The 25904-nt window shown below is 37.6% G+C and overlaps 1 protein-coding gene across 2 annotated transcripts; it reads right to left on the bottom strand.

Annotated features, from left to right (window-relative positions):
- Positions 1–129: 129 nt before the first annotated feature.
- On the bottom strand, positions 130–18588 carry LOC145782268 (kelch-like protein 23). 2 transcript variants are annotated; one of them, XM_082594054.1, is made up of 12 exons: positions 18466–18588; positions 16740–16863; positions 15422–15575; positions 10985–11202; positions 7923–8072; positions 6998–7076; positions 6287–6369; positions 5090–5267; positions 4404–4535; positions 2819–2980; positions 2138–2279; positions 130–1694 (listed from the first exon to the last, which is right to left on the bottom strand). In XM_082594054.1, the coding sequence occupies exons 1-12, from the start codon at positions 18522–18524 to the stop codon at positions 1592–1594; spliced, it is 1584 nt and encodes a 527-aa protein (XP_082450180.1). In that variant the 5' UTR covers positions 18525–18588; the 3' UTR covers positions 130–1591. The 2 variants fall into 2 exon arrangements, with proteins under 2 accessions (XP_082450180.1, XP_082450181.1); XM_082594055.1 differs by having other exon boundaries at positions 5093–5267.
- Positions 18589–25904: the final 7316 nt, after the last annotated feature.

Raw genomic sequence — 25904 nt, 5'->3', positions numbered from 1 at the left:
TCAAAACAAAATCGTAGTAGGCACTCGAGTTTAAATATCCTCAATTGTTTCGTTATGCAAACGGAATGTATATCCCTCACACAACTTCTGAAGCACCCCAACTCACAATCTATTAAACAGTGATAAACGATAATGAATTGTTTATTGTAATACTTGCTACATCTTCAAAGCAGAAATACTGAGTAAAATACTGAAAATCATTTCTACAGTAGTATTAGTAAAAGAGAAAAGGCATTTGAAATTACTATTTAATAAAAACATTTCATTCGATAGGTACAATTAACTTAATACAGTTTTACAAAAATGTACTTTTTTCATGCACGTAAAGCAAGTAGTAGGCTACTCGACTAACAAGGCTCAGACGATTTTTGTTGAATTGGCATAGCATTGTCGCAGGCTTCACTTTACAGGTCTTCACCACAAGCAAAAAATAATATTTAAAGAACCACACAAAAAAATGACTGCGGAACAGGACATGTAAATTGGCACTCGGGAAGCTACAAGGGCAGAAAGCAAAAATGATTAAGAGTTACAGGAATAAACGCTGATTCTTGAAAAAAGAGATAATACAAGCTTAAAAAGTGCAAGCAAAAAATAACAGGTGGAAATGATGAAGAAAAAAATCAATGAAATATAAATCATCTACCGGTAGGAAATGGCGCGACAGTCGACACTGTGTTATTACAAGATGACAATGCAGTTTTCCACTCCATGTGATACTGATACAAAGCGATACGAAAGAGACTGGATTGAAAAAAATGGTAATGTCGCACATGAATCACAAGCACCGAGACATTCGATATAAGGCAACTTAAAACTCAACTAGAATCCACTTAACTTGACCCACATACAAGAATTTGCAGATGTTGAAGAAGCGACAAATTACAAAAAGCTATGGGGGTTGCATATTTGCACAAGTGAACAGAATTCACAAAAATTAAAACACATCATATGGCACAGGTATTTATCAACGCTTAATAAAAGTAACTGATAAACAAGCTGCTATTGATTGGTAATAAAAGTTCTACAACAAATCAATGCCAATGGAAAGGATAAATCATCTCTTTTGAGGGGAACGTTAAAACAATTAAGCGAACCTTAAGAAATCACTCCAGCAATTTTATTCCTTTTATTTCATCGAAGAAAAGGAGAAAACATTAGAAACATCCTGGCTAAATGGCCAGCAGGATTTCGGGAAGGTCGCAGCACCACCGACCTTATTTGGCCGTTTGTGGGGTTGGCCCTTTGACGCCAAGCACCTGTGAGGCAAGTCCAACGAGCAGGCTGCAAAAGAATCGAATGGTGTCACATTTACATAATTCATCTGATTGATCTAATCAAAACACAAAGGGTCTAAAATGTAGAATGTAGATACTAAACTCATGTTCAGCAAACGTTTTGAAAACTATACTGTCTTCATCTTCAGTGCTATAAATTTATAGCACCCAAGATGAAGACAATATACACTAGTTTTCGAAACGTTTGCTGAACATGAGTTTAGCACCTGATTGAACATGCATGCAACTTGAAGGCGAAATTGATTTTCGTAAAGGAATGTAAAATCCAAGTCTATTCATCGGTGACGAGCTGCTTAGATGGCCACGATAAACTCGACGTTTTTTAAAGCTGGGACTGTGCCAACGATCTCCCACTTGTCTTCCGCCGGATCATATGCTTCCACGATTTCCGTTTTTCTGGAACAACTTTGTCGTTAGTCGATTTGTAGCAAAAAAGACGATTTAAGAATCATCCTGACGGCAGTGTAAAGATGGAAGTCCATATGGCTTTGGAGAATAATGGTAAAGATCATGTCTGAACGTTTAAGTAACAGAAAACAAATGCACACATGAGTAGCTCTTAATTTAAAATGTGCATGTAGTCAATGAAATAGTAAAAAATGATCCGCTTTATGAAAAATCACATTTCACTATCATCCACTGAAACTAACGTTCCTCTAATCAGGGTAAAAATTTCCCTCTTCATAGCTCTAATAGATTGCACGGAACGAAACCAACGCTTCGTAACGTTGGGGTTGGAATTAAATCACGACATGTCGGTTAAATTATGATGATGAATCATAGAATTAATTTAAAAATCGAGCATCTTTGAAACGTCAAAGTTTGACAACAGTACCCACCCTCCAGCCACGTAAATCTTTCCATTTAATACGCACGCTCCATGAGAACTTCTAGACACGTTCAAATTGGCAACATTGTGCCACTTTCTCTTGAGCAAATCATAGCATTCCACAGTGTCAAGGTCTTTGGTGCTGTACCCTCCTTGCAACAATAAAATACGGTTAACTTGTGTCTAAAGCAATCATACGCGATGAGCCAACTCGACAATGACGCATATTGGCAGTGAACTGTGGGAAGAATAAAGGGGCGGATTACGTTGTTTCGGTTAATATGGGCAGCAGCACCGCACTTCTGACCACGAAGTTGTCAACAACCGTTTGAAGTAGCTAAAACTTGTGAAAAGGAAACGCTGTCACAAAGGCAAACATTGTGGACTATGTGGCGTTCTTTCTATCTGCTAGCACAACACCAAGTGCCCAGCATACCACCGACTCTCTATAGCTTTACGTTACCGGGTTTGAGTTGCAAATTGTCACCGACATTATGGCATAGACAGCACTTTAAGCACGGTTCAAAATACGATCTTTAGAAATACAAGTGACCACATTGACCAACATGGGTAGAGAATTTATGGGGCAAGTGAAGTTTGGTTGTTCACAGATGAAACTTACAGTAGCATTTTGGACAAACCGCTACGATATGCTAAATTCAAGACGCTTACATCGTTCCAGCAATCTCACCTATTGCGTACAGTTTATAGTCGAGAACGACAGCTGAAAATTTGTATCTTGCGCATTTCATCGAAGACATTTTCTCCCAACGATATCTCTCCTCCACTTCAAAGCATTCTGCTGTGTCCTTCAGTTTAATGAAATCAAAACCACCAAGAGCAAACAAAAAGCCTGAAAAACATAGACTGTGTTCAACGCTTTATTCCAGTGTTGTGCGTGATAAAGTCAGTATTGTGCGTGATAAAGTCAGTATTGTGCGTGATAAAGTCAGTATTGTGCGTGATAAAGTCAGTATTGTGCGTGATAAAGTCAGTATTGTGCGTGGTAAAGTCAGTGTTGTGCGTGGTAAAGTCAGTGTTGTGCGTGATAAAGTCAGTATTGTGCATGATAAAGTCAGTATTGTGCGTGGTAAAGTCAGTGTTGTGCGTGATAAAGTCAGTATTGTGCGTGATAAAGTCAGTATTGTGCGTGATAAAGTCAGTATTGTGCGTGTTAAAGTCAGTGTTGTGCGTGATAAAGTCAGTATTGTGCGTGATAAAGTCAGTATTGTGCGTGATAAAGTCAGTGTTGTGCGTAATAAAGTCAGTGTTGTGCGTGATAAAGTCAGTATTGTGCGTGGTAAAGTCAGTATTGTGCGTGTTAAAGTCAGTGTTGTGCGTGATAAAGTCAGTATTGTGCGTGATAAAGTCAGTATTGTGCGTGATAAAGTCAGTATTGTGCGTGTTAAAGTCAGTGTTGTGCGTGATAAAGTCAGTATTGTGCGTGATAAAGTCAGTATTGTGCGTGGTAAAGTCAGTGTTGTGCGTGATAGTCAGTATTGTGCGTGGTAAAGTCAGTGTTGTGCGTGATAAAGTCAGTATTGTGCGTGATAAAGTCAGTATTGTGCGTGATAAAGTCAGTATTGTGCGTGATAAAGTCAGTATTGTGCGTGATAAAGTCAGTATTGTGCGTGATAAAGTCAGTGTTGTGCGTGAAAAATAGGACCATCCATCGAAGAACGCAACCTATTGTTTTAGGAATACGGTTCCCAGCGAAAATTGATTTTTGTGCAACGTTGGCGACATTCAAACGATAAAAAGGCCACTTTTGTGAATTGGGTTAGAATGATGTTTGGCTAATTGGGTTAGAATGTATGATTGGCTGTCATTCATTACTACATGTGTGCTTCTCTCTGTTTTTGTTTTATTTTTTGCTATCTGTTTTTTGGGTTTTGTGGCCGTGCTAACTACTGATATATAGCCTACTACATAATTTTTCATTCAGGCACGTTTTAAACCTTTCAAGGTTTTGCCACCTTTTCCCGTTCGTTAACGTGCTGGTAGGTTTATATCGATTTTTGTAGTTAGTATCTTTTTCGTCCCGGACGCGTTAATGACAAAAAATAAAATGATTGATGATTGATTGATTGATGTCGACATATAAAGCAAGCTTACATGCATGTATTTTCTCTTGGTTCAACTCAGCAAGACAGAGACTTCCTCATTCGCACTACTGTGCTTGTGTACATGAGGTATTCCGGAGGCGGAGTTAAATTTTTTTTTTTCAAGTTCATCAAAAAAAAAAAAATTGGAAAACAGAAAATCCTGCCACATACCTCCTGTGGCGGCCAGGGCAGGCTGCCAACGCCCTTCGTTGAGGTCAGGAATCTTGTCCCAAGTCTTGTTTGCAACGTCATAACGTTCCCCCGCTTTCGTAGCAAAGTGACCTCCGACAGTAAAGATGGAATCTAGCAAAAAAAAAAAAAAACTATGTTCAGAAAACTGCAAAGTTGAAAAAGGTTAATTAAAGATTTATTAGTAGCAAGTGCATAAAAAAGGTCGTACCAAGAATCCAAGATATTGTCCGGCCTGTGTTTTGTCGTGTGCAGTATATAAAAAGATGTTTGATACGTTTAAATCCAGCCTTGAAAATAACAAAACCTGGCTCTCATTTTTTCACGAGCTAAAGGTTATAGTAAAATTAGCAAGTTTCCTTTGGTTGTGTTCATAACAAAAACCAACTTAGAATTTAAAATCTCCCTGCATAAATGCACATGCAATTGAAAACTACATGAACTGGCTACAAAAATTAACGTAAATTGGCTATTCTGAGAAAAACGAAAAGGGCAATGGTAAGAGCAATGTGTGGAGTAAAAACCAGAAGTAAAAAAGGACTGAAGATCTGATGAATACGCTTAATATGAAAGAGACTATTGAACAATTTGCCAGGGTAAACGGAGTAAGATGGTATGTAATTGGGATGATGATCAATTTGGTAAAACAATTTGGATGATGATCTCACCACCATAAACAGCAGAAGCCGATCCATTTCTATCAGCAGTTGGCGCAGGACCGAGCTCCCAGCTTAAAGGTTCATGATCCAAATCCATCATCTCTACAACATTATCACATCCGCTTACGAGATAGACCTTCTTGTTATGAGAAACAACAGAACCATTGCTGTGGTCGTAAACAGGGTCCTGAAATAAAGAACTTAGCATGGAAAGGGTGAACAAACTGTAGCTCAGTCTTTCGGTGATAATTTGATTTGCAAATTACTCTCCAAGAGTAGTGGAAGATAGAGATGACATACAAACACTGCACTTATTTCTCTTTACAGGTTGCGAGTTGGTAAAACAAAAAAAGTTATGACCAAACTTAATTGATTATTTATAGAGCAGAACACAAATTTCGGGCTTTGTAACCGTGCAAACCACAGACAAGTGCTGTACTACGCATTCCCAGCAATAACGGCCATTCACAACAAACCTTTTTTTTTCTTGAGCAAATTGATAAAACGCATCAATCGGATAATCGTAATCAAACGTCTAGCAAACAGAATAGACAATTAACCGATTTTTTCCGTATTTCAATTTACTGCAACTCAAAGCAATGCAATTTGTGAAATTGTTATTGATTGGTAAATCTAAAAGTTACTTAACAAGTAACGTCGTTACATGTTAAAGCCCCCAAGAAGCTGACTAAACTACGGCAGCTTCAGCCCCCCTAGAGAAAAATAGTTCCCGCACCACTGTGTAACAATCAGTTGAAGTTGATTTTAGAGCAGCAATGTTGAACAAAGCAAAGTGTGGATAAATAGTTGAAACAAAAAGCGTTTGAGTTATCTCCATTTTATCGTAACTGTGATTCTTGCTGTGTTCTGTATTCATTGTAACTGACGCGATTGAGACAGCCGATTCTAAAGTGGCCCAAGTTAAAAAAGTGGATTTGAGGTCATCACGTTCAAAGACCCATGCCACGACAAACATTGTCACTGAAGGTCTGCAATTTTTATTTTAATAAAGGTTGTATGCCCTAATGAAGATTAATAAAGATTGCAAACCTTCAGCGACAACGTCCACCACAGCACGAATCTCCAAACTCGATTGATATCAAATCAAATAAGGAATAAGTCTTATGTAATATACAATTAGGCAAATAGAAAATTCCTCGAGTCAAGAAACGAAAACTTCAAGAGTCAATAAATCAGAAGCGTTACCGGCATTGACGTCACTTCCTTCTTTGTGACGTCAAATTTCAATGCCACTTTCTTTGCGAACGCCAGAAATGCAACGGGAGGTTCTAAAACAGAAAATACATCGGTAAAATTCTGGAACGATTATTGTTGTACAGTATAAATTTTCTACTGTAATAAACTGTTCAATCCAAAGAGTATTTTGCTTTTCCAATTTCAAATACTAACGTTGTGAATCTGTAACTGTAAATTGGTAATCTCGTCAAGTCATTCACATATTGATAAGCTTTGTTGAAGGGCATGTTTTGCAAGGAGCGCACAAAAACCGGGCACTTGATGTGAACAAACAAATGTTTGCCTGCAGCCACCACATAGAACTTAGTAGTTGACTTGCTTTATTTTTAAAGTACAACGTCAACATCATGTCAGCTGGTGAAGTTTACTGAAACAAGCAGTTTTGTGGAAAACCTTAAATTACATTGTCATTTTGATGATTACATCTTTTACATTTTTTGTTGTACAGAATCATAATCTTAAAAAATCAGAGTCAAGAACTGACGAGTTATGTAAAAGACAACGACCACAAGTCAATGTTGGGGAACCTTTGCAAACCCCTGATCTTCTGCAACTTGGGCTCGAGATTTGAAGGTAAGAATCAGCAAGACACAAAACCAGTTTATTTTGAAATGCGGCGACCTTTGCAAAAACACCCAATGAAGTGTCAGTCTATTTTACCTTGTTGCTCTGTTTTGTAGCGGGAAAGGATTGACTGAAACAGCATCTTTGTGCATTCATGAGAATTCATAATCAGTTCCTGCAGTAACAATACACAAGATTGCAAACAGGCACTTTGAAAAATTCTTAAAATCTCACTATAATTTTTAAAAATTATTGATTGGACCCATAAAATAACTCCATGATAGTGTTTTAAAGTTTGTTTCAAAATCACATTAGCATTTTTAGCAAAGATAGATATTAAATTACAACTACTGTGGCTTTACACTAAACATCCTAACATTTTCATCAGGCATGAATGATTTCTTCGCTTTATTGGACATCCAGAAGTGAAATAGCAAAACATTTTAAAAATAGCGATTGGACGTGGTCACTGGTCATTCACTATGATAAACCCGCTGTGATATCGTAAAGTGGTAATATGTGACTGGCATTCAAAAGGACCTTCGTTCCACGGCTAATGCAAGCACGGCCTGTGCCTTGGCAAGACCTTTTATGAGACATTTGAAAATGGACAGAAAAATTGGCTTCCTTGTCTTCTTCTTTTTGTTTCACATCTCATTTCCCGGATGTCAGGGTAGGACGGCGTCTGGCCAGGCACATTCTCAGTCTCTACTCATCACGATCTAGAGTTGGTCATCTGCCACCGCTTTCTGTTATCATTTACTGTATAGTATTAGCCCACATCTTTAAATCATCAACAACCAGGCGTATGCCCAATTCATATAATGAACCGCGATACACCAAACTGGACACATGTAATAGCAACTTAAAATGGAAGCCACAAAATGGCAAAGTTATGACTTGTCAGCAAAGAAGTTATTTAACTGTGGCATACACTAGAAAGCTAGAGCAGTAGCATCACCACATTTAACCTGCCTCGCCACCCAATCTCGACAGCTGTGGTCACAACCCAGGACATTACCTCTTTGCCAACTACATTTTGCAGGAAGTCCACCGACAGGCTTTCAAGGTCAAGCTCATTGAAAAGATGATTGAGGTGCTTTTCACGTGATGGGACGTCATGCTTTACCCAACCAATGACCGTGTGAAAAATACACTCTTGTGTGGAAACCTGAAATATGATTGGGATAGATGATAGAAAAATAGGATAGATTTCAATAGAAAGAAACTCCAATGTTATTTTAGAGTCATTTAAGATTCTGGATGATTACAAAAAGTATGAATGAGCTGTCGGATGTTTTCGGATATCTGTCGAAGTCGTAAGATAGCTGTTGTTCAGAATATGTGATTAATCGTTTATTTGCTGGAAGTGTAACACCAAAATCAACAGTAGTGTTGGTAATAAAAGCTAGGTATCATCCTTAACATCAAAAGGTAACCTAGTAGCCTATAGTCACCAGAAGAATGCAAGTCACTTTATTTATCAAATGCCTGGTGAACAGTTCAGTTCACTCTGTCTTTACCAAAATCAACTTTAAATACGATATACATTTATGTAGCACCTGTAGCTCTTGTAAAGCAATCAAAAAGGTGGGTTCCATTTTGCTTGAAACCCGATATGTTCAAGTTTTTAAGCGTTTGTCATGGATTGGTTATGTAGCATCCAACAGTGGCTTAGTGTATGAAACGGTGAAGTCCACTGCCACTGACTTTCTTGGCAGAAAGTCAGAGGTGGTGTAAGCATTTAGTTGTTATATCATTTTACTTTTGTTAATTTATAACCAACTTTCTACAACTTTACAGTTGTTCTTAAAGGTGCACTGCAACGAAAATATATAGCTTTTTGTATTCATAGATCTTTATGAGAAAAAGCGATTTGTAACAATAACATTTTTTTGGGGTTTGTCATTAGCTCAAAAATCTAATAAAAGAGATATTGATTTAAAGGATTCTGATTGGTCAAAATCTTTGATGACGTAATTGGTTGTTCAGGCAGAATTCAGAACCACTAGTTTGTATACAAATAAACTATAAACAAATAAACCTCACCATATAGCCTACTCAATTGGAAGTGGCTATTTTTCACACTTAATGCCATAGTTACAATCAGGTGTTGCCAGAGTTAGGATTAAAGTTAGGAATGGTTACGACAGGGGTCACCAAACTTTTTTCTCTGAGGGCCGGATTGCTGCGAGATTAACAGCTGCCGGCCGGATGCAAATTGCAAAGTGATATACAACTATTTAGAATCTCCATTGACTTGAATTGAGCACAACAAATAACAAAGTCAGCGGTGGAATAGCAAAGTTGTGATGAAAATCGAAAAGTTGCTGGAAAAGTTATGTCCTGCTGTGATACACCACAGGGCATCGTACTCTTAAAAAAACATTACATCTTTCCAAATTTGGCCTAGGCTGTCCCTATTTGTGGTGGCCTAATCGGCTGTGGCTATATTTACACTATATAGTGTAATAATAGCCTCAATAGTGTTGCCAGATAAGGAATTCTGCCCTAATTTGAGAAAAGTTTAAAGCTGTTGAAAACAAACCCTTTTATTTTGGAATTTTTTTTTAGTCCTGGGCAAAGATAAAAGCCCTAATCTTATTCCTAACTCTAACCCTACACTTAACCCTTCCTAACTTTAATCCTAACTCTGGCAACACCTGATTGTAACCATAGCATTAAGAGTGGAAAAATAGCCGATATGTAAATCATGTAATGTTTCATAGTGAATTCATCACGAATGAAAGGATATTTCAATCTTTCAACTATTATTTTCTTGTCAAACAAGACTGGTGTAAATTCCTTTCAACAGTTTGAATATAAATAGCCTACTGTCCCAAGCAAAACACTGGAGAGGTGGAAACTGTATTTACAAAAGAATTTTTATTAATAATACAACAAACAGCAAGATAACTTTCATTTTCATTAAAAGTCATCAGGCAAGTGGTCATCAATGGCTTCTTTGTATCCTTCGTACTAGCCATCTTCTTCAGGAAATCTGTTGCGGATTGCAAGGACTGCACAGGCAGGAATTACTTTACGTCTCTTTCGACCCAATTTTCCATATATCGAGAAGTTGAAGCTGCGATAAGCAACATATCTGCACAACCTGTAAAAGAAAATGTGATTTACCGAGAAGTGTAAAATCATCATTTTTTTTCATTGCAACATTATCAGTAAATCACAATGTAGAAAAGCCCTAGGCTAGAACTTTAGAACATAGGGTAAGAATGGAAACCTTGGGATTTGAGACCCAGGCAAGGGTACATGTACTGTACAGTGGTAGGCTAGGCTAACTCTGGTCTCTGGATTTTTTACATTATCATAGGCTATGTGTAACACGCGTCGCATATATAAGAACAAAGTTCACCATTTGGGTTTAAAAAATGGCAAAGTTTGGATAATATTTTACAACTATCTAAACTGACCTGTTTGAGATTAGATCTTGGAGATCCTCGCCCACCACATCCTTCAGTGCAGCCATAATTGCTTCTAAGACTTCTGTATCCAGGCATATCTTTTCAAAGCTGCCGACCTGGTTTATGCATTGGCGGGCTATTTCCGTTTTGACTACCACGGCGTCAATCTCCTGGCAACATTCATTTTCCTTCATTGTTGGCATGATGGCACAATTTCCACACCTTCATTATTTTAAATTCTCCATCCGACTGCTGTCGGAGCTCGAATCCGAATCACAGCCATCTCTGTCAAGGCGCTGTCTTTTTGGTTCAAACAAAAATCCTTTTCTGATTTCAGATATCTTTAAAGATTACGACTTGTGCAACGCTTCCAGTGTTAATGTATGAAGCTACCAACTGAGTGAACAACCAACTACGTCATAAGGCACATAGCGCCATCCGGTGGGTAATTTTCTTTTCGTTATATTTGCCAAACAAAAAAGTTTATCAAAAAAATTTTTCGAAAAAGATAATACTTAAACACCAAAGAATCAATAAAAAAATTTTCATTTCAGGTCCCCTTTAACAGAACATGAAACAATATTCTAATCTTCGTCTTGAAACGTGATAAAACGCAAAAAATGGTGATATAGAAAATATATACATTAAATCTAATTCTAACCTGTTTTTCTTTCATTTGCATTATTTTAAAAAAGTCATCAAATTGCAATTCCTTGAACTCTCTTTCTTGGACAATGGCTTCAAAATTCTGTGCAATATGAATATTTGCTTTTTGGGTGAGGTCATCAAGGTTATAGAGCTTTGCATGCGCCAAAAGAGATAAACAGTTTGTTGTATCCAATTCATCAAGAAGAAATTCCACACAAAATTGCTTGAGATCTAAACAAATAAAGAATAAATAAAATAAATAAAAAAATAAAAAAATAAATAAATAATAAATAAATAAAGGACAAAGGTATTAGGCCTAATGCATAGTGATCGAAGGTTGAAATGATTACTTATCTTATCATTGGTAAAGTACAGATAAAAAACAAACAATACAAATGAAATCAATATATAACATGCTACTGCACTCAATTTAGATCGTATATAGTCATAAAAAAAGAAAGAATAAACTTGGTTGCTTCATCATGAATCACCTCATGATAGCAACACTACTGTATTGTATGTACCGGTACTCGAGTAGGCCAATCCTATAGGTCGTAATTTTCACCTTAAAAAGACAGGTTCGACTTATACACGGGATAAGCTGTTGTCTCTAGCTCGGCAGCCTTCAAAATTAACGCATTTTTGCTGCGGCAAATTCATCGCCAACGTAGATTACGGATTGTGAAATGGCGTCGGTGCCGGCGCTTGCTTTGAACGTGATATTCATATCCGCTGCCGCTGCTTTCTTCAAAGCTAAAAGTCGTATCTGTCCTCTGGAGACACTGTGCCAGTGTGCCCGTTTTGACTGGTTTGATTGACAAATTTGAAAATAACCTTCTCAAGTTCAGGATGTGAACAGCATTTCCCTCGATCGGCACATTTTGACTTCAGCATCCATTTCAATGAGAGCTTTCTCCATGTTCTAACGTTCTCTTCTGAATAAATTTCTTTCGGTTTTATACAGGAAGGCCAAGTGCTAATATTCATGTGTTAATGAGCGGATTTCGATTCTCGTGCGTCTGATAACAAAACAATGCGTTCTGTTGAATCATAATTGATCTCACAACGGGAAGACCTCGTTGAAAATAGCACGTCTAATTTAGCTGGTTTACTTATTTGCCATGAATAGTGTTACGTGACTATTCCAGCAGCGTTAAGTTACTCTAAGCCAGTGCTTCTCAACCTTTTTCAGTTCGCGACCCATTTTTAATGCAAGTTTTATTGTGCGACCCACAATGAGATATACCATCTTTATTATGGCATCTTTACTACTGGCGTACGTACTGAAATAGTTAATGCGACACAGCATATCTAATTGTTACATTGTTGCATACTTGTTACGTAATGATAATGCAACAATTTCCCGATCTAATAGAAAACAGGGTGCACAATTCATGAAAATGGAAAGTCAACAAATGTAAAGTGAAAATAAGAGTAGCGATGGTGAAGGCGCAGTATTGTTCAAGACCAAACTGCGGCTTGTGAGATCCATAGTAATGTCGGTATTTTTGAGAAAGTTTTAACATTCAGTAACATTTAGAAATACTTTGCGACCCACCAATGGGTCGCGACCCACCGGTTGGGAAGCGCTGCTCTAAGCTTTACTTTGAAACGTCTTCACCCTATATCAATGCCAATACTTAGATGAACCATCGAATGGTAGTGTCGGGAATAAGCTATTCGACTTATACACGGGAGAAGGAAATATCACCGATCTTCAGCTCAAAAGTAGGGTCCACGTCTTTTAGGCGCAGACAGTTAGGCGCCGGTCAAATAGGCGCGCACACTGTGGCGTCCGGATATTTAGGTGCGGAGCACTGTGACGCCCGTTCATTTAGGTGTTATTCCTAGTAAAATCTGCAGATAGTAACAGCTCAGCTTTGGCAAAACCTAGTCGGGGTTTTGACGGAAAACTAAGTTACTCTTCACTCAAGCCTACCACCCGCTTGAATATAAGCTAAAGTATATTTTTTACTGATGTTTAGTGTAGTTATTAGGCTATTTGACTTAGCTAAAAGTGAACTCAGTCATGTTCGGAAACTTGAATAATTTCTTGATAAAGCTGTCGCCGACGCAAACCTGGACAAACAACAAATAAATGCCAAACACACGCATTAAAAAACAATAGGCTATATTTTTCTGTTCTATACAACATTTTGTGTGAAAAGCATTGCCGGATAAAGTAGCTTCACTGACTCAAGCCAACACTAACACAAATAAATGCACGCGTAGTCGCGCATTAACAAAACAACATGTTTTTCTGTTCAATATAACATTTTGTGTGAAAAGCATTGCCCTACCTGCCAAGCTGATACAATCTGCAGACTTTATTAGGAATAGCACCTAAATGAACGGGCGCCACAGTGTGCGCGCCTATTTGACCGGCGCCTAACTGTCTGCGCCTAAAAGACTTGCTCCCCAAAAGTAGGGGTTCGACTTATACAGGAGAACGACCTATACTCGAGTATATACGGTACATCAGGAGCCATGTTTGTTGGGTAATCAGTAACAATACCACAGAAAAAATACACTTTACATAATACAAGGCAATTTACAGAAGCTAAGCAAAGTTATTATTCACATTCCATTGTTAGAAGTTTGATAACATTTAATTACATAACAGTCATCAACATAGGCGTCATTTCAGGGGTGCGAAGGGTGCTTGAGCACCCCAAAATGAAAATCTGAGGTAACAACATAAATGCGAGAGCACCCCTGGGCCCTGGTTTGCATACAAAATACACCGATTCAAATGGAAACTTGTATTGCTAAATAACGTTTTTTTTTTCTTTCTTGAAAGTCGTTTCACCAAAGCGCAATATTTTCAGTGTTTTACATTTGTGTGTGGCACGCAGCGCCACACATATCAAGGGCAGACATGATTGTACTATTGCGTAACAATTAAGCACAAACACGCGCACTGCATCAAAAAGTGCCGTTCGAGAGAAAACAATTTGTCTGGCTCGAAGAAAATGGCAGACTTGCTACGAGAGCTGCTAGAGAATCCCACAATGAAAGAAGCCGATGTTACGAAAGTAAGCCAATTTTATGATGGTGATTGGGAACGCAAGGATTTGCTGCGTGAACGCAAACAGTGGTTCGCTTGTTGCAAACGTGACGGTGATGTTGTGACAGTGAATACGCTACGTCAGAAATTCATTGCACAGCCGTCAATGGTCGATATAATGCCAAATATATATGCAGCTTTGGTAACTTACATTGTTATGCCGACTTCTTCCTGTGAAGCCGAACGTTCCTTTTCGTTATTACGACGCTTGAAGACCTACCTTCGCAGCACTCAAACGCAACAACGACTGAACAATTTGGCCGTTATAGGTAGTCATCGCGAATTGGCGGAGAAATTAAACATGGAAGAACTTGTCACGGAGTTTGTTTCCAAGACAACGACACGCAGAAACAAATTTGGATGTGATTAATTTATAGCAAGCCGCATTATAAGGCCGGAATGGCCCGATTCGGTGAGTCCGATCCCTTAACGGGGGATTTTTTCAATTTTTTTTTTTAATTATTGGGTACCGTGGCCTAATTATCATTGCCGTTTTAGGGTTAGAGGTTAGGAACTCACCGAATCAGACTCACCGAATAGTAGCAGACCCTTATAAGGCAGACGTGAACAAATTAAAGTCGAATATATTTCAATATTCAATGTAAGATCACTTTTGCCTTGCATGTAAAACTTGTTTTCATTTCTATCTGATCGTTCGACATACCGCTGCAGTCTATTCGATTACACATACGACAAAATTATCTTCTTTTATGTTGATTCGACGTTTTATGACGTAGGCTAAACATGGTTAAATTTACTATTAGATTGAGTTATTTGTTTTAACATTTTCCATCGGTCAAGTTTTCAATTGATTAGCCTATATTGACAATTTTCATGTAATAACTTAGAGCACCCCTAATTTCGACAAATTTTTACAAAAAATTACGCCAATGGTCATCAACAATGTTTTAGATTTCAATGATGAAAACTTTAAGTTCTTTCAAGCATGCACAATTGCACATTGCACAAAGTGACATGCCTGTTGCAACTTTAATTATACAAACACAGTTTCGTTGAATTGACAAGCTTTCCTAAGAGCAAATATTTCATAATATGGTATTAGACAAGAATTGTCAGCTGCATAGCCAAGGCTCAACGTTTGAAAGGGCACAGGTTTGACAACGCTGAAGAGCATGTGGCTGTATCTTCAGCAAGACAATTAAAGGCATACCTGAAGGTGAACACAGCAATTGGCTTTCTTGCCTTCATGTCCACTTAATTCAAATCTTCAATCATTTAAACTTCTGGGAGTAACAACACCGAGATAAAGCAGCTAAAATTTTTTCCTCAGTCCAAGACAAGTCATACCATAATTGAGTAGCTTATTCTAACAAAGATACCAATCATACCATAACACAGCAAAACTGGTAGTTTTTATCTTACAAGGAATATCCATGTAGTTGGCTGCTTCCAGTACTGCATATACATTTTCACTTGTTATTGTTACATCACAAGTGTATATGAAGTTAAGTACAATCTCCATTGTCTTTTCATCAACACCTTGAACAGATGCTCTGTTTTCATATCTTTCTCGCATCTGTATTCATATTAACAAACATTGGCGTTTCTCAGAAGGGCAAATATTTGACACAAAATAAGCTGGTTTGAAAAAGAAAGCTTTGAAATGACATTATACTTACAGTTTCAAAAGATTGATTGGGAATATTTTAGCAAAAAAATATTACATTATATTTTATAGCTTGCTTATTAAAAAATAAAAATAATATTGAAAGTATATGATATATATACTAATAGTTCAGTGTTCACTTAAAGCTATACACAGGTCAACAACATAGGCCTACTACAAGGATAGCTTTATGTCTTGCAACACCTGGACTGGTCTACTGGCAACAACAGTGTCATAGCAAAGCTACAATCAGAACATTTGCACTGTCCATTGAACCAAAGCAGTGGTCTACAAAAGCGAACTGTGAACTATTGTCATTACAAATTTGCAATTTGGGTCTCCAGCTCTTCTGGTAACAAAAGCAGTGGCACACGGTCATATAAAAAGTTACTGTGCAAATCAAGTACCAGTATGTGTTTGAAACGTCCTAAAAAATTTGAACACCCAAAAAATGACCACTGTAACAGTAACAGGCCTCTGAGTTCCCGGGGGCCATCTGAAGTCGTTAACCGGCCATTGAAACAACTGTGCCAGAAATCCATGTTTAGTCGCCGGCTTTCACAAGCCAACATTTCCCAACTCCATTGGTACCGGTATTTAAAACTTTTTTCTCCACTTGCGTTTGTTCTAGAAACTTTTTTCTCTTCATTTGCAACCTTGTCATAAACAAGACAAGGCAAAGTCTTTCACATGCTGATAAGAAATATTGCTGATTAAAGTATTGCAACAAGGCTAACTGCTTGGAAGCAGAACACTTAAATACAACTGCAATTATGTTTCATGAACTTGTTTGCGTTGTTACCTAAATTAACATAAAAACAAAATAGTATATAATTAACGAATTTTAAAAAACACAACTTTTTAATGAGTTTTTATTTTGGCTCTCGGGCACCAGAAATCGGCCACCGGGAAAGAGCTCTGGTCGGCCATGATTGCTCTCTGAAAAAACAAAGGAGCTTAGAAGCCTGTCATATGCCACTGAACAAAAGCTAGACAACTTGTGAAGCCAAACTATTATATAGATGGGCTAATGAAGCACACTAGCCTGACCAACCAAGAAAACTGAATACTTACTTCTGATGTGAACATTTTATGATAAAATGTAGAAAATATTCCAAGAATGCATTTGTGGGTAGAAAAATCTTGTGAACCAGCAGTCAAGATGACATCACAATAATCCTTGCACGACTTTCTTTCACTAAAAGAAAATATAGTTATATATATATCACTGCTTTCTTTAGCTATTGAACATATATGACTAGAGGTGTTAAAAAGGGTTGCTTTAGTCGATGGGTTTTTGCTTTTTTCTCAGTTGTTTTAATTGACCTATTTTAACAAAGTTGATCCAATTTCAAAGACAAAATAAAATTTATAAATTAGTAAAGAGCAAAAAATATCTGCAAATGGACTTTTGAGATGCCTCGCTGGAACAATCTGGGGAGCAAAATCATATACTCATCACACGTGTGGGTTGGCACTCATCTACTCTACAGTGTAGTGGAATATGTATTCCCCTTCCAAAAAAGTAACAGGCCTCCGAACACTTGACAATTTGATAAGAAATTGGCTCCAGGCTCCATTTTGCTGACAAACTTTCTGCTTCATACGAATGAAACTTGTTTTTCATGCTTTTTCAATTGTGAGTAGCCTAATAAAATTCAATTGTTTAACTTAATGTTATTTAATAGCCTAATTTAAGGGGTTTACCGATCCTATGCACTGTATTTTCCCTGTTACCGAGTAGGTTTGGATGCTATGCAAAATTAACAGAGATGTACGTATACGCCGCAAATTCTACGCCGCAAGTATGCGGCGTAGACTTTTTGTTTGCGCCAACGCTTGCGGCCACATTTTTTTGGATAGTTTGCGCTTGAGGCAACGCCGTAAAGTTTTCACGGTTTTTTAGCACATAGCGTCAACGCATACTTTTTAATGTATTTTTTTTCTCTACAACACGCCAATACCTTCCAGCGCTGCAGTTGAAAAAATGTTTTAAATGGGCAAAAACAAATTGGAACTAAAACACAGCAAAATGTCAGATGAACACTTTCAGATGCTTGTGTTTCTTCGTGGAAATTCAAAATAAAACTTGTTTGTTTCGAGTGGTTTATACCGTGTGAATGTTTGGAACCTAGCAAACAAAATTAGTTTACGCTAGTGTATGCGCTGACGTTGACGCCGCCAACTTTTTTTTACAAGTTGCATTGACGCATACGGCGTATGTTTTTTCGAACGTTTGCGTTTACGCTGACGGCGTCAATATTTTTTGTATGCGCGTACATCACTGAAAATTAATACCGTAATGCTGATTTGTACAAGAATTTTATCAATGTGTATTTTTTACTTATCGCCAATTACCTCTTATTGGTGCCAAGTGGGCGGAATGGCCCGTTTCGGTGAGTCCGTTTCGGTGAGTCCGATTCGGTGAGTCCGATCCCTTAACGGGGGATTTTTTCAATTTTTTTTTTTAATTATTGGGTACCGTGGCCTAATTATCATTGCCGTTTTAGGGTTAGGGGTTAGGAGTTAGGGGTTAGAGGTTAGGAACTCACCGAATCAGACTCACCGAATCGGACTCACCGAATCGGACTCACCGAATAGTAGCAGACCCCAAGTGGGTGTGTTTATGGTGCATGCACGAACTTACGCTTCACAAAACAGTTCTCTAACTTTAGCACATGACATCATACTCAAGTAAAGTACCATCACCAGTACACACAAATTGACTTGACATCTTTGTTAGAACTAAAATACAACATCCTTCCAATGAAAAAAAAAACATGAACTGCGAGTACTGTACCTGTTCAATTTGGACAAAATCTCAAAAACATGGTTGCTTTTATAATTTTTAGTTTTCATTTTTCATGCAGAAGCTAAAAATATCACCATCCAATAGCAAGTCTAATCGAGAATTAAGATAGCTGTTGGAACAATGAAACCAAAAGTAGCCAGTAGGCAATAGGCATCAGTTCAAATATATGGTAGTATTCTATTAAACTAAGCTCTGTGGACTTTTTCAATTTCATTTCTATGGTGAGAAAGTTGTTCTAATCTAAGTTTTAATCTACGTTAAATGTTCTAATCTAAGTTTTTGATTGGAGACAACAATTGGTTTACTAGACAAAAAGATTTTGTTTTATCTGTTGTGAGAATAATATAGTAGGCTACAAGCATAATAAAACAAAAAACTGGCACTAGAGTTGGAATAATCAGATAATTGAATTTCAATAAACATAAGCTCAATTACAGTATTTTGTCGAATAATATATATACCACTTCATTAATAGTCGCCCTTGATTACCTTTAATTTAAAGCCTTACTAACAGATTAGCCTATCCAATAATTAAGATGCTGATAAGGAATTCTGCCCTAATTTGAGAAAAGCTAATCCTAACTCTGGCAACACCTGTCAAAAGCAACCATGGCAACAAGTGGGTAAAAATAGCCAATTTGAATAAATTAAAATACCAGCCAACAATTGCTAATTTTGTGATGGGTTGCTGTTAAATTACAGTATATGAAATCAGCTAATAATAATAGCATCTAATGAAATTAGTTGGAGCTGGAGCTGTTTATCAAAAACTGGCTTCAGCTCCACCTGAATTTTACACACAGCTCCGGCTCCAACTCCTTTTGAAAATGCAAAGCTCCAGCTCTAAAGCTCTGTTTTTAAGTTTAACTAGAATTATAAACAGTTGGTAGGATTGTATCAGTTGTAATGTACATTGCAGGCTTGCAGCCTATGGTTAGCACATGCACATTCGCAATAAAATTACAATTGGCAACGATAGTAATTTAATAAACCTAATTATGATAACCTGCATTGTGCTATGGCTCTGCTATTACCATGAGGCATGAATATTAACTGAATACTCACAATTACGTGTTAATTCAACTACTCGTATATTATATCATACTTACTTTACACCTAGTCTACTGCAAAGCAAAGGCCTCATTAAAAAAACAGTTTACTGGTAACCTAGCTTTCAACTGTCTTTTCAAACAAGTCTTTTAAATATTATATGGTTTACATTACATTTGCTTCGGTACCGGCATTTGCTAACTGTCTTCCGTAGCTGACTGTATTATAGGCCTATATATAATACGGTACCGTATGCAACACAAGCTGCACTACACAACTTTCTGCAGTTTTAAAAAGAACCACATGTTTAACGAGGTACCGTATCAACTACCACCCTTTATGTCTTAATATGGGACTCGAGTATCTCATTGGTACCCACCGGGCCCAAATTATAGCCTATTCTTAATGGCCCTGCTTCTGATGATTCTCCTTTTCAGTATTGCTTAAAAAGGCTTTTCGGATATGTAGAAAGCACAGTCCTACATATATCTTTATAGAATGAACATAATTTCTATTCGTAAACTTTTTGTTTCTACTAGGCCCTAAGGATTGTTTGTAGTAGTGTCCGCGGCCCGCCACCAGGGTTGCCAGATTGATAAAACAAAAAAGGCCAAATGCATCCCCAAAAAAGGCCAAACTATAGAAAAAAAGGCCAAACCTGAGGTTTTGTTCTCTTTGTTGAAATCAGTGGTGTTTTTGCACTTACTTTCAACAACAAATTAGATAATATTTACCGGATGCAACCTAATTCGTACCATAAACAATTCGTACCGTCAGTTCGTACCTTGAAAAGATCGAGAGAAAAAATTAAAAAAAAGCCGAAGTCGCTGATCGCAGTTTCCACAAACATTTTAAAATTTTCCGCAAACAAACAAAAACTCTTAGGATCATCACCAGAAATTTTAAAATGTTTGCGGAAACTCCGATCAACCCTAACCCTTTTAAAATGTTTTGCACAAACTGCGATCAGCGACTTCGGCAAACTCTTAGGATCATTACCGGAAAATTAAAAATGATTGCGGAAAAGCGGAAACTGCGATCAGCGACTTCGGCTTTGTTCTATTTTTTCTCTCAATCTTTTCAGCTTGTTTGTTTGCGGAAACAACCTAACCCTATCCCTTTTAAAATGCTTGCGGAAACTCCGATCAACCCTAACCCTTTTAAAATATTTGCGGAAACTGCGATCAGTGACTTCAGCAATCTCTTACGATCATTAGCCTACCAGAAATTTTAAAATGTTTGCGGAAACTGCGGAAAAACGGAAACTGCGATCAGCGATGTTCTATTTTTTTCTATCGATCTTCTCAGTTTGTTTGTGGATAGGCTACTGATAGTGATAGATACTCCGATACCCTAACCCTTTTAAAATGTTTGCCGAAACTGCAATCAGCGACTTCGACTTTTTTTAATTTTTTCTCTCGATCTTTTCAAGGTACGAACTGACGGTACGAATTGTTCATGGTACGAATTAGGTTGCACCTATATTTACCCAGTTTCTATTGTTCTACATGTTATCTGTTAAAGATGAATCGCTTAGTAAAATTCCTGAAAAAATGCAATCCATAAAATACAAACAGATAGGTATGGAAACAATTACAATACAACTGAAATATGCATACAACATTAGGCTAAGCGTCATCCTGTAGACTAAAAAGCCATTAACGTCCACCAGTGAGACCTAGGTGACTAGTGAGAAGGAGTTAATATTGGCATATCACTTAATGCAATATGAAATAGTATATATATACAATATTTATACCCAATATAATTACTTGTAGGCTACATTAAACACCCAACACTGCAAAATCAAAGAAATCAATTGCATTTATGTCCAACATCTTTCCACAATGAACACTCCTTATTATAGGAAAGCTAGCGCCTCTGCCATTTCGTTACTGCTAGTTTCACCATAAACAATATCAGATGTGAAACGCCTTATCATTATGGCACTGCCATCAAAGTTTATGCAACATTTTCCATTCAGCAGCCTGTCCGTTTGTATTCGCAAAATCGTTTCCAAAAGCTCAGTCTGCATTTTGTTTCGTGTTTATTTTCACTGCAGTAAGTAATAAAAAAATCCTCTCTACTACTGCATTACTGACAGGGATGCAGAGACATGTTAAAGCATAGCTAGCAAGGTCTTTGAAATGGGCGTGATGTAAAAAAACGCTACACCAAAATTTTTCACTGTTGCTAGGGATAACCAAAAGAACTATGAAAACCAAAAGAAAAAAAGACCAAACAAATGCCAATCGGAAAACTAAAAAAGGCCAAAAAAAGGCCAAGCGGCCAAACAAAAATTGTCCAGCCAAACACTTTTCAAAAAGGCCAAATTTCTGACATTTGGCCGTAAAAAGGCCAATCTGGCAACCCTGCCCGCCACGATAACTCAGTTGGTTAACCCTTTCCTTCCCAGCGTTGCCGTTCGGCAACACTAAATAAAATAAACAAACAAAAAAAATTTTTTTCATTTTTTTTTTTTTGAAGTTATTACTACCCCCATGAGAGCTTTAGAAAAATTTTCCCGCCACGGGAAAATAATTCGGGAAGGAAAGGGTTAAAAGCGTGACTTCGTGAACGAAAAACTTGGAAGAAGCTTCAAGATCAAACAGCGCTGGTTCGACTATCGTGGTGTGCGCTTGAGCAACGCATTATAATGATTGCTCTCCATTCAGCGGCACCTACAAGTATGCGAAACTATCAGGAATAACCTATCAAGGTTTTATCAGTCATAGAATAAAAATTCAAAACCAAACCAACCAGATTTACTTTTGGTCTAATTTTCAGCGCAATTTTGCTGAAAAATTTAAAAACGTCTGGCACCACTGAGGTAAACCTACGCGGTTCGCGCAAGGAGTGCAATGCTGCATTTGGTTATTCAAATGTCAAACAATGCAATATTTTTGTTTTTATTCATTCAACCTTATATTGATTTTTAGAAGTTTTATTCTTTGCAGAGTAAGCTTTTTGGAAGCTTAAACTGGGTAGGGTAGTTTGCACACTGAACCATTTAAGCAGGTCCTTTCACCAAGATTGAAGTTCCCACTTGGTGACTGGTGTAGTTACTAGTTTGTGAATAATTCCACTCAGTGAGTACCACTAATGAAGAGCTGTGCTTAAAATCACCCCAATAATTGAACCAGTACTACTTGATCTTGTTGACAATTTTTTGTTCATAAAATCAAAAAGATAATAAATACAGTAACCTACCTAAATAAAGTCAAGAACTGGTTTGTTGTGGCAATTTTTGGAGCTGGTATATAAGTCCCCCCCCCCCCCCCTTGGTAACTCATGACAAAGACAGGACTCAACCAAACATATAGGGTGAAACTAATTTACCTTTGCTTTACTGTTCACACACTTCAATCCACTTGTTTATGGTCCATTCCTCTTTGTCATGAGTTACCAGAGGGGTGGGGACTTGTATACCAGCTCCCAATCTTTATACAGTAGAACTCGGTTAATCCTTCCATCCGGATTAGGCGAAGATCCGGATTAACTGATGGCGGTTCTATCAAGCCTGACGTTACCTAGATAGAAGGGTATCGGTAAAAATCATCGAAATTGAACGCATTAGTGTGGTCATCTGCCAATTCCGAGACGCACGATCACCACATTAGCGAAGTATGTTAATTTTGGGTTGATTCAACGTTCGAGTCAGCACAAATCGATGTAATTTTCCCGACCGGTTGTATTGCGTAACAACAATGCCCAATAAGAAATGACGACGACGACGTCATTACTTAAGACGCTTGAAGCTTAAGCTTGAAGACGCAAAACTGCCCGTTCATGAACGCGCGATGTCATATGATCGGAAGCATTACCGGTACTTTTCTTTACTGCCGAAGTACCATTCATCCAATTTTGTACTACTTTTTTAACTGGGCCCTGTAGCTTTTCTAATTCCGATTTGTTTCCGTCATAAAATTCTTTACAAATTTTGCGAAATACTACACTAACTTTTCCTTCTGTCCCCTCTGTTTCATAACCTATAGCAGGTAAATTCCACTTTTTAACTGTATCTTCCTTTACCATGATTTATATTGGCAATGACACTGGTAAAGAACAAGCATTCGATGAAAGAATAACTTTTGCGTAACAATTAAGCCAGTATATATTTATAAGGTTGCAAACTTTTTTTTATAGTTCACATGAGCATTGTCAGCGCATAAAATTGCACCTTTTGTTGTTACGCAACCAGACATCTATCACAAACCGCAATTAACAAAGCTCAATCTTACATGTATTCGACGTCTGTTGATGTTGTGTGGTTCGTTGTGAAAGCGGCGCGATTGTTTCTGATACAGCTGGACGAGATAACAGAAGGCGAAGCGCGATAAGGAGTAAACGCTTACAATAATTTGACGTCTACTGGCGTTGAATCAATGCAAATAGGGTGATATTTCTATAAAAGATTCAATTCTCCCAGCTGGGCACGTGTCTAAGCACCGGCGAAGTAGAAAGTAACCCAAATAAAAACATCAAGCAATAGTAAGGTTGAATCAACCTCCTAGTCTGGTGTGGTCTAAGAAAATTAGGGTTATTTTTGTATTCTTGTGGTCCTTACAAGCGCTCGTGTGGCCTTGACATTTTTATTGCCGAGGCTAATTTCGAAGACTGATCTTCAGACAAGAGTGTCGGAATAATCTGTAGTCACTCAAAACTTTTGAAAACAGTTACCGAAGACAAGTTTCTATAGAAAACTTACAAAAAATCACGGTCAAACAAAGTCTTCGATTAGAAAAGGTCACCGACATTACGACCAAAAATTTCACCCACTGCAGCATTCAAGACGAATGTGCGACTGTGAAGTAACAATCGAAATTAAGAATTTATTGTGTCACATTCATCGTCGTCGCGTGAGCCTCTGGGGCCGAGTGTCTATTCTTTTACCACCCCAGATTCACGATGTTCCAGGATTACACTGGAAGGCTGCTAGAGAGCAGCCAGTCTTTGGTTTCATCATCCACACGGAACAATAGATAAGAAATCTCTCGCAATAAGCCACGTTACGTTTCAGCATAAAATGGCAAAACTGGCGGCCAAATCCGGTTTAAGCGATAAAGAAAGCACAACTTTTGTCCGGAATAGGCAAAGATCCGGGTTAAATAATCCGGATAATCCAAGGCTGTTTCTTAAGAAAAAGATTTTAAATCATTTGTACTTCCAGTTTTATCCGGATTAGGAAAAGATCCGGATTAACCAAATCCGGATTAACCGAGTTCTACTGTACTTGGACTGAGAAAGCTTTGAGAACTTAAACCTTGCAGTTTTGCATATTTGCTAGCTTATTAAACACTGACATAGAGTGACATAGGCCCGGTCACTGAGTTTAACAAAGTGAAACTATTTTATTTTTGAATTGTTGTTGTCTTCAAATTATTTCATTCACTTGATGCCACTGAATGGAGAGCAGTCTTTGTAATGCATTGTTTGCCGCGATAGCTCAGTTATTTAGTGCCTGACTTCTGGAACAAAGAAGCTTCAAGATCAAGCGGCGCTGGTTCAACTCTCGGGGTGTGCAGTTAAGTAACGTACGCAAAGGACTGCTCTCCATTCAGCGGTATCTAATGGATGGAATACCGTACTTCCCGGCAACAAGACTTCAACAATCAGAAACTTCACTCTGTCAATCTTGGTGGCCATGCCTGTATCAGTGATTCAAAGCCTCTACAATTATGTGAAACTGCCAGGATTAAGCTCTGCAGGGAGCTTTCCCAGTCCAAGGATAAAGATTCAATCAATCAAGTGCGCACCTTGAGATTTGAACCGCTTCATTCTCTAGTTTCTTCATTTGTAAAGTCAGCTGCTTAACCAACTGAGCTACCTGAACGCTCATTTGATGGTGTTTTGATTGAATTGGCCTATCGAATCCACTTCTTAGACACTGAGCAAGCGAGCTATACTAGATTCCATGTATGTATTTGCGATCATCGACATAATTGTGTCCACTTCACAAATTTGAAAATATTTTGCAAATAACAATACCGTAATTTAACAGAAAAAAATTTAACCGTTTATTTATCAATAATGTTGTTAGAACTTGTGTAAGTTTTATTTTTTTATGTTAACTATTGTTTTTTGGTTTTTAAATTACCTTTTTGGAAAAATTATGTTTTTTATAAAAAATAAATAAAAATATGGCATCCTGATTTCCAAGCGGCATAAAAATAAATATGCCAATGAGAAGTTCTTTTATCAGGGTCCGCATGTTGTTGCTTTCATCGCATTATTTACTGTGTATTTTTTATGGATTGTTGTATTAGGCTGATCACCTAGAATTATTCCGCCAGAATGACAGTGGTGTTTGAATGCATTTTGGAATAACAACAACAATCACAAGATACGTTATTGTAATTTTAATACACAACAATACT

The sequence above is a fragment of the Aplidium turbinatum genome, chromosome 13 (assembly GCF_918807975.1).
Source record: "Aplidium turbinatum chromosome 13, kaAplTurb1.1, whole genome shotgun sequence".
Lineage (NCBI taxonomy): Eukaryota > Metazoa > Chordata > Ascidiacea > Aplousobranchia > Polyclinidae > Aplidium > Aplidium turbinatum.
Note: the sequence above shows the minus strand (reverse complement) of the source record. Positions and strands in the feature narration are given on the sequence as shown.

What these genes read in the sequence shown, in the direction of transcription:
- LOC145782268 (XM_082594054.1), bottom strand. Translation starts at nt 18,524, where the DNA reads ATGAAAACTAAAAATTATAAAAGCAACCATGTTTTTGAGATTTTGTCC. An exon ending in ATAAAATGTTCACATCAGAA is followed by an intron (nt 15,576 to 16,739) that starts GTAAGTATTCAG and finishes ATATGAATACAG; the next exon opens with ATGCGAGAAAGATATGAAAA. An exon ending in GGCTTCTGCTGTTTATGGTG is followed by an intron (nt 4,536 to 5,089) that starts GTGAGATCATCA and finishes TTTTTTTGCTAG; the next exon opens with ATTCCATCTTTACTGTCGGA.